Source organism: Parasteatoda tepidariorum, chromosome 7 (assembly GCF_982258835.1).
Source record: "Parasteatoda tepidariorum strain Cologne lab strain chromosome 7, Ptep-v5.0, whole genome shotgun sequence".
Classification (NCBI taxonomy): domain Eukaryota; kingdom Metazoa; phylum Arthropoda; class Arachnida; order Araneae; family Theridiidae; genus Parasteatoda; species Parasteatoda tepidariorum.
In genome coordinates this window covers 62,538,594-62,553,823 of record NC_141761.1, presented here as the reverse complement: position 1 = coordinate 62,553,823, position 15,230 = coordinate 62,538,594, and the positions used below count along the sequence as shown (strand labels likewise).

The 15,230-nt window shown below is 29.2% G+C and overlaps 1 protein-coding gene across 3 annotated transcripts in view; it reads left to right on the top strand.

The window, feature by feature from the left end:
* Positions 1–14,251, top strand: part of LOC107451578 (dual serine/threonine and tyrosine protein kinase) — a 74,150-nt gene extending 59,899 nt beyond the window's left edge. For all 3 annotated transcript variants that reach the window (XM_087167933.1, XM_016067725.5, XM_016067724.4), the window contains exons 8-16: positions 493–602; positions 1,520–1,582; positions 2,463–2,693; positions 3,323–3,398; positions 4,666–4,822; positions 9,185–9,341; positions 10,612–10,695; positions 10,793–11,042; positions 12,357–14,251. In XM_087167933.1, the coding sequence (XP_087024059.1) occupies positions 493–602; positions 1,520–1,582; positions 2,463–2,693; positions 3,323–3,398; positions 4,666–4,822; positions 9,185–9,341; positions 10,612–10,695; positions 10,793–11,042; positions 12,357–12,625 (1,397 nt within the window). In that variant the 3' untranslated portion in view covers positions 12,626–14,251. The remainder of the gene's footprint in view (positions 1–492; positions 603–1,519; positions 1,583–2,462; positions 2,694–3,322; positions 3,399–4,665; positions 4,823–9,184; positions 9,342–10,611; positions 10,696–10,792; positions 11,043–12,356) is intronic.
* Positions 14,252–15,230: the final 979 nt, after the last annotated feature.

Below are 15,230 nucleotides of genomic sequence, written 5' to 3'. Positions count from 1 at the left end.
TTGGTTTCTGTGTTACCAAAAAAAATTTGAAGAAGGGGTAGTTTCTTTCCGGAGGAAAGGATTCTAAAACCCTGAGATACCTAAATGCCCTTTCCCTTTTCACTTGACTTAGCTTCTAGCTCAGTGTGATTTTATTTCTTAGAGTACACATTTTGGCATAAAGCGCTTCTTTTCTGTTTTACGTAAAACATAATTCATAACACCATACTACTTCGCTTTTTTCAGTCAAAATAATTTAATTATGATGTAGTGCAACCATACCATCAAGAACAGCGAAATCAGTGTGCTCAGACGATTTAAGCAAAATCAGTTTCTAAACAGTTGGGAGTAAATCATTTTAAGTATTGAGAGGATTGTTGAATTTAAACGTATTTCATTGAATTTAAACTTGTATTTGTTTCCTGATGTTTTTGAATAATACCCCAGCGGTGCTCATTTAATTTTAAAATGTTAGTTTTAGGCTAAATGTTAATTTAAGGGATTTATTAACAGGGACTCTTGAACGTTGCCTTCTGAGTTTGGAACAATCTAATAAAGACATTGATGAAGAAAACAAACATGCCAGTGCAGCGCTGAGGCATATTCTTACTGCTGCTTACCAGGTAAGCAATCCTTTAATATAATTTTCTATCCAGTTAACTTCTTACTTCTGAATTGCTCTCTGTAATCACTTCACATGCTGCAGAGCGTGGATCTATTTAAGCGCAGGAAAATCAACTGGTCGGAGAGTAATGCAAAATCTCTCTATTGAAAGTATAACTCTTGTGTAACTTTGAGCTTTATATACTATATAATTTATTATATGCTTTGTTTATTTTATATATTTCTTTTAATATTCAGTTTTCAACTCAAGCTTCTTTTCTTTAAAAAAAATTTAACTATTGTGAGGATTAGAAAAATTATGTATGTATAGTTTCTTAGGATTTTTATATGCTCGCAATATGCTAATAATCTAGATTTTGCATGTTTGACTTACATAGGACTTTCATTTGGCAGTGGAAAAATTAATGATTTTAATCATTTCCATAGCTATGCAGAAACTATTTTTCTAGAAAAAAAAAACTAAAAAATAGTTCCGCAATTAAAAAGAAACGTTATTTGTTAACATTCTTGTGGTAAAAAAGGAAATCATAAGAGTTAAACAGACCAGAGGTATTATTAATAACTCCTTGTACATTTTCTTGATTGGCGCTCTTGTGACAGCCATTTACATAGCAGTTACCTCAGTAATATTTCTCACTAACTGAAATATAACAGTTGCATAGCCATTTGGTTCATACGTTAATTAGTAACATTTGAATAACACGTTTGGAAAGCAGATATTCATTTTGTGTTCAAAATACTTACTACACTTGAATTCAAAATACTTGCCTATTTGCCTAAATATAGAACTTTAGTAAAATAATGACGTACGAACCAATTATAAAAATGAATTATTATAAAAATGCTTATTTTATAATGCCTTTACTGCCTTTATGTATGAACATTATAAATTAAATAATAAAACTTTACATTGTAGGTCGAAGTATCATTCAAGAATAGTGCATCCATTTTCTGGTTCTTTATGCAAAAAATGCAACAGGTAAGATATTCCATGAAATTCAAATTTTAAAATTCTCTAAAAACATTGAAGTCAAAATATTTAATTTTTATTTTGAAATTAAGCAAGGTTAATGTGGTCATAATTTTTTACAGCCAAATATTAATATTTTAGGGAACTCTTAGATTAAATTTGATCTATAATATTTATTCTTTTTACAACATTTTTATTAAGTCGCTTTCGTGTGTGCAAAAGTGGAATCATACAGTTAAAATTTCAAATAATTTTCAACTATCTAGAACACTTAAATCTTCACACCTGCTCTGAGCTTGTGATTGATGGCGATTCAAATTTATAATTTTTACTGACCACTAAATGCAGATTTTATCAGGAAATAACCGAAGAAAATGCATCGACAATTAAAATTCCGAGCACCTTCCGAATTATTGGAGTTGCTTAACTTTAGCTAGAGCCGTGAGCTAGACGTTTACTCTTTTTTAATTACTCTAATAATTTACTAATAATTAATTTAAATAATTTACTCTTTTGCTTCTGGTTTGCTCACCTTTCTTCAAATATCTTCTCTAGGTAGATAAAGGTTGAAATCCAGAAGTACCGCAGAAACTTTTTTTTCAGTTTTGTTTGATTTTTATTTTATTTTTGGGTCAAACTTTGTTTAAAGCTTTCCTACATAAGTACATACTAACATTTGAATCTGAGCACAATATACATTTTTAGATTTCTTTCATTAAAATTGATGTTTAAACAACTAGAAACATAAGTTCTCCCATAAATTTTGTTAACATAGTTTTCAACGAACAGCTATTTCCTAGATTTCTAATTTCCTTTTTACTTTTATGAGCCAAATGTTATGGTTAGACTTATACAACTGACTTTATTTTGACAATTTTTTTTCTCCTAGCTGGCAGAAGTTCTTCCCTGGAAGTTGCCTGCAGCAATAGATTCACAGTGGAAACGGGAAATTGCCCTGAAGATGCTGTCTAGTCTGAACGAATGTCACCTAGCCAGATCCATTTGCTACCAACTGCAGCAGAAAGTGAAAGCATCTCATGAGCGATTTGTGGCCTCTCTGTCGCAGTTGGAGGAAAGACACCTGGACAGATTAGAACAACGAGAGCATGAACGCAGAAATGTAAGTTATACTAAAAGCACCTGGATTTGCAGTTTTCCCAGAGAATATAGTTTATTGCTATTTCTGGTATAATATTCCATTTACAAGTAAAACGTAATTTGCAGGAAGTGTTAAATTGTAAACAAACAACACATCGAATTAAAATGTAAAATGCTCTTCGTCCTATTCATATTGCATTGCGACCATCATACTTTCAAAAAATGCTATTTTTCATATAGTTATAAATTTTCCATTTTTAACTATATATGAACAGAAGTTTGCCTTAATATTATTAAAACACTTATTGAAGAGTTTGAAATCAGAAATTATGCAGTAAGCCTTACATGAAGCATATACAGGGTTATTCATAATTCCCTCCGCCTGTAAACGCCATTTTTCTTTACTACAACTGGCTTCAGTGGTAGATGTTACTGCCATCTACCGGCAACTGCTTAAATTAAAGCTTGAATACTTTCGGAATAATTTATGTTCTTTTTTGCCATATACGTCTTCGTTTTTTTACTATAACGCTTCGAAACCCCGGAGGGAATTACGAATAACCCTGTATGAATCTGCTGCATGTATGATGAGAGTGCTAATGTTCTCTGAAATATATCTTGTTTATAAATAATTGAACTTTCTTTTCATAGGTCCGATGCTTGTATGCTCCCCAAATTGCCAAACTATCTCTTGAAAGCTCTTCTCTGAAAGATATGATTCAATACGGTATGTGTTCATTTTGAAATAAGTACCTAATCTGTTTAAACCTAATCTAATATGTATACGTAAATCTAATATGTCACACATTATAAAATGTTTTTACCTTAATGTATCTCAATATGTAACTCAAAGTATTTTTCAACTATTATTAAATGAAATATGAAAAAATAATTTACGAATTATTTTTACAAAAAATTATCTATTGATAAACGAATTTATAGCTGTACAAAGCAGTTGCCTTTTGCAGAAAAGTTTTCAAAACTTAGCGAAATATGTAAAAAAGGAAATTAATATCAAACTTTCGACTGCTCTCCTTATTCAACTTAGCACCATACTTTCCAAATTGCGACTATCCTCCATATTTTTCTGTTTAATAATTCTTTTTTGTCAAGAATTAAGATAAAAGGAATGTTTATTCAAAGAGGACTTGCTTTTATGTTAACGTATTCGAGTTAAACTCTTTAGATACATAGATTCAATCGAAAGTAAAAGTTATTCAGAGCGACATCATTTTTTCCTGTTCATTGTTCATGCGACTGCAGGATGGTAAACCTGGCAGTCCTGCAATCTGTTCGACTGCCATCGTATATATTCAAAGCTCAATTTATTCGTTAATTTGTCCTCTTAATCTTAAATTTTAACCTAAGCTTTTTTAAAAAGCTTATTGCTTAAACTTTTTGTTATCTGTACTAAACGCACAAACACAGGACCATGACCAAAAAATAAGCAAATTTAACTCTAATTTTAGATTTTACGTCTTGAGTAGGACTTTCAGATTCACAAAAGCAAGATCTTTCGCAAAATAACCGTAGTTGCTCGGGAGATAGAGAGTTCGCCTTCCGATGAAGGGAATCTGGTTCGAATCCCAGTAGATCAATATGAATTCTGCACCCAGCTCGCACCGACCACAGTTCTGACGTGAAATATGTGGTAGACAGATCATGGGTTACAGTCCCCTTGACGTCAGGCTAACCGAGGAATGTTTTTCTCACCATATAACGCAAGTGCGGGTTATTTCAATCAAGAAGTCCTTCACGAAGACAAATTTCTCCCCTTGATCCAGGAGTTCCCTTGTCTTCTGGATCGGGTTCAAAAGACAAGGCTACGGAGATGAACATTAGATCTGCGGAGATCTGCTGTTCAACAACGGTAATATAATGAAATATGTACAGATTTCTGCTGCTTAAATTAAATTTTTTTGATTACATAGACAAATTGATGTAATTTAAATTTTTATTGAATATAGATATTTATTAGTTAAAATGTTTTCTAGGTATGCCTCCTTTGGGGCAAGAGTTGGGAAGAGGTCATTTTGGAATAGTTTATTCCTGCAAGTCTTGGGCTGGCCAAAGCGGTTTAGCTGTAAAAAGTGTAGCTTTACCAACTGAGAAACACTGGTACAGCTTAGCCATGGAATTCTTTTATCACAAGTAAGTTGATGCTATCACATTTATGTTACATATGTGTAGAATTCTGATGTTAGATATCTAAAATGATTTGCTTAATTTCTTTGTGAAATAAGTACTATTAAAAAAGAAAATGATGAAGTTTCTTGTTTTGCAAATTAATTTACGTCTGTTTTCTTATATTTATTTGCTAAGTGTGATATATTTATTCTAGACTATTTTGTGTTTGTACGATTGTGTTAATTAAAAGTAAGTTTAAGTTACATAGAAATTGAAAACGTTATCTTTCTTTAAAAATACAATTGAAGATTCTATATTATAATTATATGTTTCATTTTAGGAGAGATATTTAATAACTTCATGGTTCTTAAGGCTACACGGTACCCTTTTTTAAAAAAAATTTTTAAGGCCAGTAATATTAAAAGTAATAATAGATTTTCATTTGTATTATATTATTAAACTGATTTTCAAAAAGAAAAGGGAAATCGACAAACCACAATTTAAAAAATTTAAAATTTTTTAAAAAATTCAAGATTTTTTTAAATTTTTATAACTTTTTTAATTTTCAAAATTTTTCAGTTATTTTAAATAATATAAATATCTTAGATTATTAGGAACAAAAGTTAGTATGGATTTGATGCTCTGATACTTAGTTGAATCTTAATTATTTTTATCGTTACTAAACACGTGGAAAACCCGAAAATTCTAAAAACTCCAACTTCAAATTTTTATTAAAAAAAATGTATACATCTCACACTGAAATCCATACTAACTTTTGGTCTGTATATACATAAAAGTTTCTACAAAAAATTTCAAGGCTTTATCTTTAAAGGGAAAAAAGCCTTAGGGAATCGAAAACAGTGGTATCAACAAAAAAGAAAGTCTGAGAAAATGACATTTAAAGTAAAGAGAACCATAAAACCAAAACTAAAAATGCTTGTACAGTCCTACTTTCTTAATATATTATAAACAAACTTATTGTTGGTCCAAAAACACTAATTTACTTGAATATTAATAGTATTATATTTTTTCACATTTAAAATTTATATGTAACCTGTATCGGCTAAAATACACGTAACATTGGTTTAGACAAACAAAGCAATAGGATTAAAGAAATAGTATATTTATTATTATATAAATATTCATAATTATATAAATATTCATAATTATATAAATATTCAGTCAATCAAGTATAACAAATATTCTGTTACGAATGTATTTATAAATTAAAAAATATTAGTCTTAAAAAAGACTTTTTATAAATAAAAATTTAGTAAAAACACAACTTTAGAACGCATCCATCAAACACCGAACATAAATAAACAACAATGCTTCTAGAAGTGAAAGTGAAATTTGATACCTTTTGGAGAAAGTGAAAATTAATAATCATCGAAATAAAGTAAGTCTTTTTTTGAAAAAAAAAGTTTTAAAATTAGATTTAAAAGAAAACGAAACTAACCACGCCCCCTCGCTTGTCAAATTGTGAGTCTGACACAACTCGGAAAAATCCTAATATCTCTAAAACTAATTAGATCTCAGATGCAAAATTTTTCAACTTGCTTCCCAACCACATTAGCCACCCAAAAATGCAAAAATATTTTTTTGCATATTTTTGCGAATTTTAGGGTACTGTGTAGCCTTAACTTTTAAAAATGTCGATGCATTTATGTACAAAAATTTTGTAGATTTCTAGGCTTAATGTCAGTTTGGCGGAAAACTTTTTTTTTACATAGCTTCAATAATGCGCTAAAGAAAATGGGCAGAGCATGAAATGCTCATTTGAACAAAAAATTGGGTTTCATACGTAAATCTGAAAATACGTGTTTGAAAAAAAAAAAAACATTAATAGAAATGCGGGTTTAAAAAATAGACATAGCCATGTTCATTTTCATAAACGAATGTTTTCAGCTATGTGAGAGAAAAAATCAAAATATAATTCCATTCCATCTTTTAAATGATAATTTAGTTGATAGTTTTTTAATTTATTTGATTTTATATTACTTGATTACTTTATGTATTTATTGATGATTCATTTGAAATTCAAGCTCTTATGAAAACAGAATTTTAAAAGAATTAACTGAAGATTAATGATTATTAGTTATATTTTCTTTAAAAAAAGAGAGAATTTTCGTACTTTTGATTTGAATGATAAATTTCTATACAGTAGGAAGAACTGTTCGAACATTTTTTAAGGTTAATTATTTTTTATTTTAACACATGAAATAACTTTTAAACTAAACGCAAAATTTTTAATTATATTTGAATCGGTTATTAAAATAATAAACAGCTAAGTATTCAGTTATTCATTTAAGTTCAGTAAAATTTGTAAACAACTTATTACAATAAAAAGGTCGAAAGTATAAGGGTAAATAATTGTATATCTATAAGTCAATATTTTTCCAAATTATACATTTCATCACGTTATTTTTGTTTAGTTGTATCAGGGTGACAAAAGCTTGAAAAAATTCAAAAGGTGGGGATAATTGTTTTATGAGGTTATCGTAAATTTTATAGGTTTTAATTTCTTGTTAATTTTAGTAATTCAGATGTAATGCAATTATTTTAATTTACGAATGTTTTCGGTCGATAGTAATTTGTTAAATATTTTGTTTCCTCTATCTTTTTGGCCAGTTTTTAACTTTATTTGAAAAGTGGCAATCCTGTATCATATTGTTTTAACTTTTTAATAGTCTTAAGATTTAGTTTAAAAATGAATATATTTTTCACGATTATTCAAGAATTATCATTTAATTATAATGTTTTTTATTTTTTAAATTGTAAAATACAGCTAATGTACAGTCAGAAAATTCTTAATTACTTTCTTAATTTTTTTTCTCAACTATTTTAACGATTTTGTTCGAATATTGGATATTGGTATTTAAAATTACGTACTTCCACTTACCACTAAAATTTTTCGTAATATTAAAGAAATTTATAAATGTGGGCAAAACAAATCTTTTAAGTCATCCATTTAGTTTTTTGGCATTGGAGTCTGCATCGGCTATTCAGCAATTTCAAAAAGAGGGTGAGAATCGTTTACTATAAAAATTAACCTTGATATACTCACTTTTAATAACTCTTATCTAAACTATCGAGACCAAATTATCGATTAGTTGTTACATGTCTATTCCATCTTACTGTCAAACTTTTTTCGATTCTATCGAAAGTTTATTCCAAGAAAGTAAACTTGTGCCCGATTTTGCAACTTAAATGCACACGAAAATGTCTGAATAATTAAATTTAAACCAGAATTTTGCAAAAAAAAAAAAAAAATTCTTATTTAAGAACATATTTAAGTCTTCCTTTAGAAAAAATTATTTGCTGATTTCTTATCAATAAAATCGTTAGTATGCGTAAAGAATAATTTAATTTTAAAATTGGATCAGATTTTAATGAAGGGCTATTACAAATTCCCAATCGTGGTGAGCTGTTAGACCCTGTTAAGTTTGAAGTTTGTTGAACGTTCATATGAATTTTTAGACAATATATAGATTTTGCTCTTTTTCAAGCTTTTGCTTCGATTGATCTCCTCTGTGCACGCAATTATTTCTGAAGTAATTAAACGAAAGAAAAAAAGCTATCAGAGTGGAAAACTGCATCAATTTTCGCTTATGTCAGGCACTCAGCCTTATTATCATAAATGATAAAATGAGCCTTATTTCATTCATAAATATAACGAAAATAGAACATGTTCGAATATTTGGTTTTTAATTATGTTCCATTGTGATTTCCAAGGAATTACAAACAACAAGAAGTATAGTTTTTGTTCAAGTTCCTTAAAGCATGTTACTTTATATCAAGTCAGAAAATAAAATTCATTTCAAGCTCTTTAAATAAAATAATTATTCATCGCTTTAGTTACTTGACTGACAAATGCTGTATAAATTCATACATAATGAATTCCATAAAATAATTGCATGAATTGAATAAAATGACTGCATAAATTCATTTCAACTTCTCAAAAATTTAGATGCGGCATAATGCTAAAATTGTAAATAATATTCTAAATGTTTGATGACATTCTACTAGTGTTTGTTCCGTATTCCATTGTATTCCATTCATTCTGTAACTCATATTGCATGGAATAAAACAGGTAAGCTATTAGACTCTCCACACTGTTTGGAGACTAAAGCTTGTTTTTTTGACTATAGGGTGTCTCAAAAGTCTTCACTGAAATCCGGGGAAGAGCTGCTTTTCCAACCCAATAGTAAGAAATACGTGAGTAAATCATTTCGCTATTAGTGTCCCTAAGCTAAATATTTATGAGGTATTATGAAACACCAACATACTGGTAAAAAGTACCTCATCTACCTCATCAGTGATCGACTTTGGGACACTGTATTTATCCTAATAGGATTCTAAATGGGATATTTTATTTTATTTTAGAAATACTCCAGAACATCCTAGGATTGTGCGATTGTGTGGAACTGTGATAGATTACAAGCACGATCGTCGTCCGACTGTTCTATTGATTATGGAACGATTAAGCAGAGATTTGTATTCAGCTCTTTGGAATGGCATTCCATGGCTCCAGCGATTGCAGGTAAATTAATCATGCTTTATACGAAAGATGGGTCTATCATTTGAAATTATATACTGGGTAGTTATAAAATTACTTTACCTGTGCAAAAGATCCGAAGTAGCAAGACTTTCAAGAGAACGGAATAAAAGTTTCTATAAAAAGCATTATAAGCTGTTATCTAGCTTTCAGGATTATAGTGACAAAAATTCTAAACTTTCAAAGCAACACTTACATTTTCCCTCGAAACGTATTCCTTACAGAAGAAACTTAAAAAAAGATAAGTACAACTTTTTTTCGCTTTATAAACAGTGGTTTTAATCAGAGAAGAAAAAAATATTTTATAAATGTTAAGCGTAGCAGCAGTTGAGCTATACAGTTTAGAATTGTTGAATTGAATTAGGGAGACAAAGCTCAGTTATTTGCGTAGCGCATCTTGCTATCTTCAACTCTGACTAGCGTCGCAACTATTCGTGCTAGAAATATCGTTCCAACTCTATTTGAAGTTTCTTATTACAGTCGTCACATTTTGAGGAGAAAAAGCAGAGATTGTCAACTGAAAGTTTAGAAATTTTATCACTGTAATCGTAATTGTGAAATGTATAATCTTATTTAAGTTAATAATACATTTTATGAAAAATTTTATTTTCGTTCTCTCGAATTGGAAATGCATATTAGTTGACCATTTGTTGACAATTTGAGAATTGACATTGAAGCTACATATTTTAAAACTTCAAATATTTCTGTGTATTGAAATGACAAACTTAGTACAAAAGTAAAAATGTTTCTGCAAAAGTATTTTTAAGTTTCAAATTTAGAGATAAAGGGACTTACACAGGCCATCTTTCTTATCGTGGCTGACGCTAACACCATAAGAATAAATGTGACTTTCTATCCCATTCTAATATTATTAAATACTGGGAATTTATTTTATGCTACAACGTGAATTGTATGATAACTGTATTTATTTAAAAATATTTTTTAAATATGCAACAGCAAACTATAGTTTTATTGTTGGTGAAACGAACTAGAAAGTGTGCTATGAAAAAACAAACAGATTACTAGAATTTAGTCAGCTAAATTAAATGATTAAAAACTTCCACAAAAAAAATGGTCACGTGATGCATAGTACCTTTACGGGATTCATTTGTTCTGTGACGGTTAAATTTGTTCATTTGACTGGAATTCTTAGACATTAAAAATCTAGTTTATTTTAGCGTTTGCATTTATCAACTGTGAGTATTCCTATTAGTCTTTAATCAATGATTTTTTTAAATTATAATTTGTATTTTAGGTTGCAATTGATGTAATACAAGGCATACGTTACCTACACAGTCAAGGCTTGGTGCATCGTGATATAAAATTGCATAACGTTCTGGTAAGTAGTATGTTTTCATTTATGATTTTTGTAGTGTTGCGCAATCTTACCATAAATTAACTAGGTTTTTAATTTTTTTCCCTCGTTTCTATTACAGCTTGACAAGGACAATAGAGCGAAACTATCAGACTTGGGATTTTGTAAGGTGGAAGTAATGATGTCCGGCAGTGTTGTTGGTACACCCATTCACATGGCTCCAGAACTTTTGACCGGCCATTATGACAACAGCGTCGACATCTATGCTTTTGGAGTACTCTTCTGGTATCTGTGCTCTGGTCAACCTCGACTACCATACGTTTATGAGCAGTGCTCGCACAAGGAAGATCTTTTTTCTCTAATAAAGCGAGGTAAGTGCTTTTATGAAAAAGAAAGTTTGTTTTAGTACCACATAAGTACCAATCCCTGTTTTTTTTTTTTTTTTTTTTTTTTTTTTTGGAAAGCAGTTGCATTACGTAGAATCCAGATTAAATTATACAAAATTGCTAGGAAATATTAACTATATAAAGCAAATATAATTGTAAAAATTTTCTCTATTTGAATGAAGCTTGGAGGAAACGTTGTACTGGTTTTACATAGTACGGATGGAAAGAAAACTTTCGGCATTTGGCGTTGTCGATGTCTTATATAAACAGTGTTACTAGTGATTATACTTATAAGGTTCAGTTTCCAGTTTGTGTTAAAAATTTCCCAGATCAAACCCCCACGGTATTAACTATTTAGTATTCCCCAGCTGAGTACAGTGCGACTTTGAGGAGAGCTCCTCCAGACTAAATGTCTGGGGCTGTTTGCTGCTATGGTTACAAGCAAGAGCACATTTCTAATGGGGCTGGAATGAAGGTGTTGATTGGTTTACTCACTCTAACCTATGCAAAGATCAAGATAAAACTTTTCACCACCCCACTCCTTTTCGAAGTGATTTTTTCTCGAAACCATGGTATCCGCCACGACGCGAGACTGATGTCTGGGGGAGTTCTCCTGAAAGCCGCACTATATTTTTACAACTATTTATGTTCACTGTCAGTTGCGATAAATGATTATAGTTACACTTCCATATCAGCAATTATGTTTGACTGCTTTATGTCAATGAGCATTACTTTCTTAGCCCATAAAAACAGCAGCATCAGTTCTAAAGACAGCGACTGGAAACCTTACTTTTTATCCTTAAGCTGATAAATGTCTCAGTAACAGTAATCTAGAATTGTTGCAATCCTGCATTTTCATTTGACGAAAAAAAGAGTGTTAAAATAAATAATAGAAAATCAATTTAAATATAGAGGTAAATGTTCTGAAAAGCTAAACTGTTAATTTTTTTTTTTATTTATTTATCCCTACAAAACATTACATTTATATTTTTGTAAAATTTTTTAAAACTTTTTGAAAAAATATTCTTTGCAAATTTAAATTAAAGTTATTACTCTATCTTTACACTTTCACTTAATGTGTCTTTATATCTGCATTTAGATTTAGTACCTAATTTAATTACGATTTAAATACTAAAATTATTTGAAAATTGAATATGAAACTGTACATCTTATACATTTTGATTTAACAGTGAATCGAATCTATACTTGATCTATTTAGACTATTTTGCAAGACTTATTTCTTTTTTCAGAATTATGGTTTTGTATAAATATTTTACTGAATTTCAATTTCTCACGCAGGTATGAGACCAGAAAGATTACCCTACTTCGATGAAGACTGTTGGGAGTTAATGAGCGATTGTTGGCATGGAGATCCTGCAAAGCGTCCCCTACCGGGAGATGTAGAACGCAGATTAGAAGAAATTCAAACGAAATTCTCTGTGCAGAAAAGAATTATTAAATCTGAACTTAGCTGCAACGAAATGACGATGTCACATGGTTCCGATTGTTGGTCAACGTACGGTACTTCTAGATCTTATACAGTTGTCAGCGAATCCTTTGTTGGATGATAGAACTGTTGATTTCGCCCAATCAGAATGTGGGCTTTATAATCTTACAGATTCGATCCGACTTCTGGCAGAAGTTGTTCTACAAGTTAAAATTATTGGCGCTATTTTGAGCAAAAGGCAGCGAATCGCTCAAGTAAAATAAAGTGTACTGAAGATTTCGAGGCAATTTTAGATGGGTTATTTAAATTTTCATTGGACAGGAAACAAAGGTTTTTCAGTATTATTTAAATTTAGAATTTTACATTTCCTTTATGAATTCGATCTTATTTAAATGACTTTATGCGTTTTAAGGCCAGAGTCTATTTAATGTTCACATTTCATGCATGGTTATTTGTCTAACTTTCTTCTATTGCTTATTCTGTAGATTTTACACGATTTCTCTTAAAACAGTATTTCAGATTAATAAGGAGTAAATTGTTAAATTTTTGCTTTAGTGCAATTGTATTCTTTTAATGTTTTAATTGTTTTTCTGCAGTTGAATTTAGTTATAAAAAATTCCGATTTAGCTTAAAAATCCCTTTTACCTAGAACAAAAGTTATATATTTCAAGTAGAATACAAAACGTTTTCCAACTGGAAGTAAATTTCCAAAATATATGTATATATATATATTGGAATCATAATTTTTTAAGTAGATCTTAAAAACTATGAAAAGTTTTGCAGCTCTAAAAAATATATAATTTTGTTATTTTTTAATAAAATGTGTAATTTCTATTTTTGCATCATCTATCTATATTCATTTTCAATAGAATTTATGTAAGAATCAAATCGCACTTTAAAAATGAAAATATAATTTACTTAGTTTCAAACTAAAGTTTAGAAATGTACTCAGTAATTTTCAAGTAAGCCTTTCTAAATATGTGTTTAATCACGGATACATTGAATTATTTAAGTAATTTAAAATTGATATGCTGATCTTCTGATTTGACTAAATATGTGTATATTATTTCTAAAACGATGCAAATTATTTAAACAAAGACATGAGAAGCTTTGTTTAAATTTTCAACTTAGAAATTTCATTTCATTGATTTAGTTATTTTTGCATGCATTTTAGTTATTATTTTACTCTTTCATCATTTAAAAGCATTTTTAAATATACGTCGGTAAAAACTAAAGCCTTTAGACTTGCTTCTTAGAATTTTAAAAAACAATCTTTACAAATTTCTGAAACTAAATTATGTAGAATTATCAGTAGAAATAAGAAGTCTGAAGTGGGTTTAAAATAATAATACTCAAAAATTTCAATTGTTTCGAATACTATGTTTTTATTATTTATGTATGTTTGGTTATCACAGCGATTTCCCTTTGGAGAAAAAGGGCAAATCATTTTATTGAGAAGCTAAATAATTTTATATGTTATGAGTGCAGTTTTTATTTCATGAAACTATGTGTGCTAAGAAAAAAAAATTTATCTTTTTAAAATGTTACTTTTAATATTTGTAAAAAAGCATTATTGCATTTTTTGCTGCTTTAACTTTTTTATAAAAGTGTGAAAGTGTTTGTATATAAAAACTGTTTGATATTACTATTTGTATTGCGTGAATGTATTTCATTAAATTTTCATGTCAAAACACAAAACTGCTGGGCAGATTTAGTGTTCCATTTTTAATAAATACTTGCACTCTTATGTGTGTTTTCTTTTCTTTTTTTTCTTTTCTTTTTTCTCTTTTTAGAACCTAAAACGATTTAGAATTTCAATTGAAAGTTCTATACCCATATCACTTAAACTATTTTTAGAGAATGAAAAGTTATTTTTTTTATTATTTCGATTGTTCAAAACAGCTATTAACCCCTCTCGTTGCTTAGTTATTTTTATCAAATTAGATTCTTAAATTGCGTATTCTTTATTAAAAACTTTAAATCTATACATTTAAAGTTAAAATATACAAAAATTTAACGTAAAATTTTTATTTCAATACAGAATTAGATCATAAAAAAGGTAGTCACTAAATTGAAATTGTAGAATAATTATATGAAAGCAAAATTTTGTTAATCTTATTCAAATTATGATTTATTTTATGAAATACAAAGATAACATAATTTTTCGAATGAAAATATACAAAATATTTTGCAAAGCATTCATTAGAAATGAAGTTTAGTATGATAAACTTCAAAACATGGCTTGATGTGAAGTCCTACCTCACAATTCTTGCACCAAATTAATTTCTCTGCAAAAAAAAATTTTAAAGCTACAAAACAACACACTTTAGAAAGAACGGCAAAATACTGTTATCTATTTCCTAGAAATATGAACAATAACGCAATCTGTTAACTTAAATCTAAATAGACAAACATCGCAAAAAAAAAAAAAAAAAAAAAAAACTGAAAGCATGAATAGGAAGAGAACGGATTGCACAGTTAAATGGATTGAAATCCCAGATGGAATCGCGGATTGCAACTTTTGCGTTGCAAGTAGAAATCGTGGGATCCGCAACGAGATAGTCAAAACTGTGAAAGAATATTCGAAATAGCATTTCGTGAAAAAATTTGATTTCTCGGATCATGAAATAAATTTAGTTCGATTTAAATATTTTATTTGAGTTGGTAGGCCTTTAAAAATTCGTAAATCTGAGTGAGTGATGGTAATAAGCCTCTTTGAATGTTTT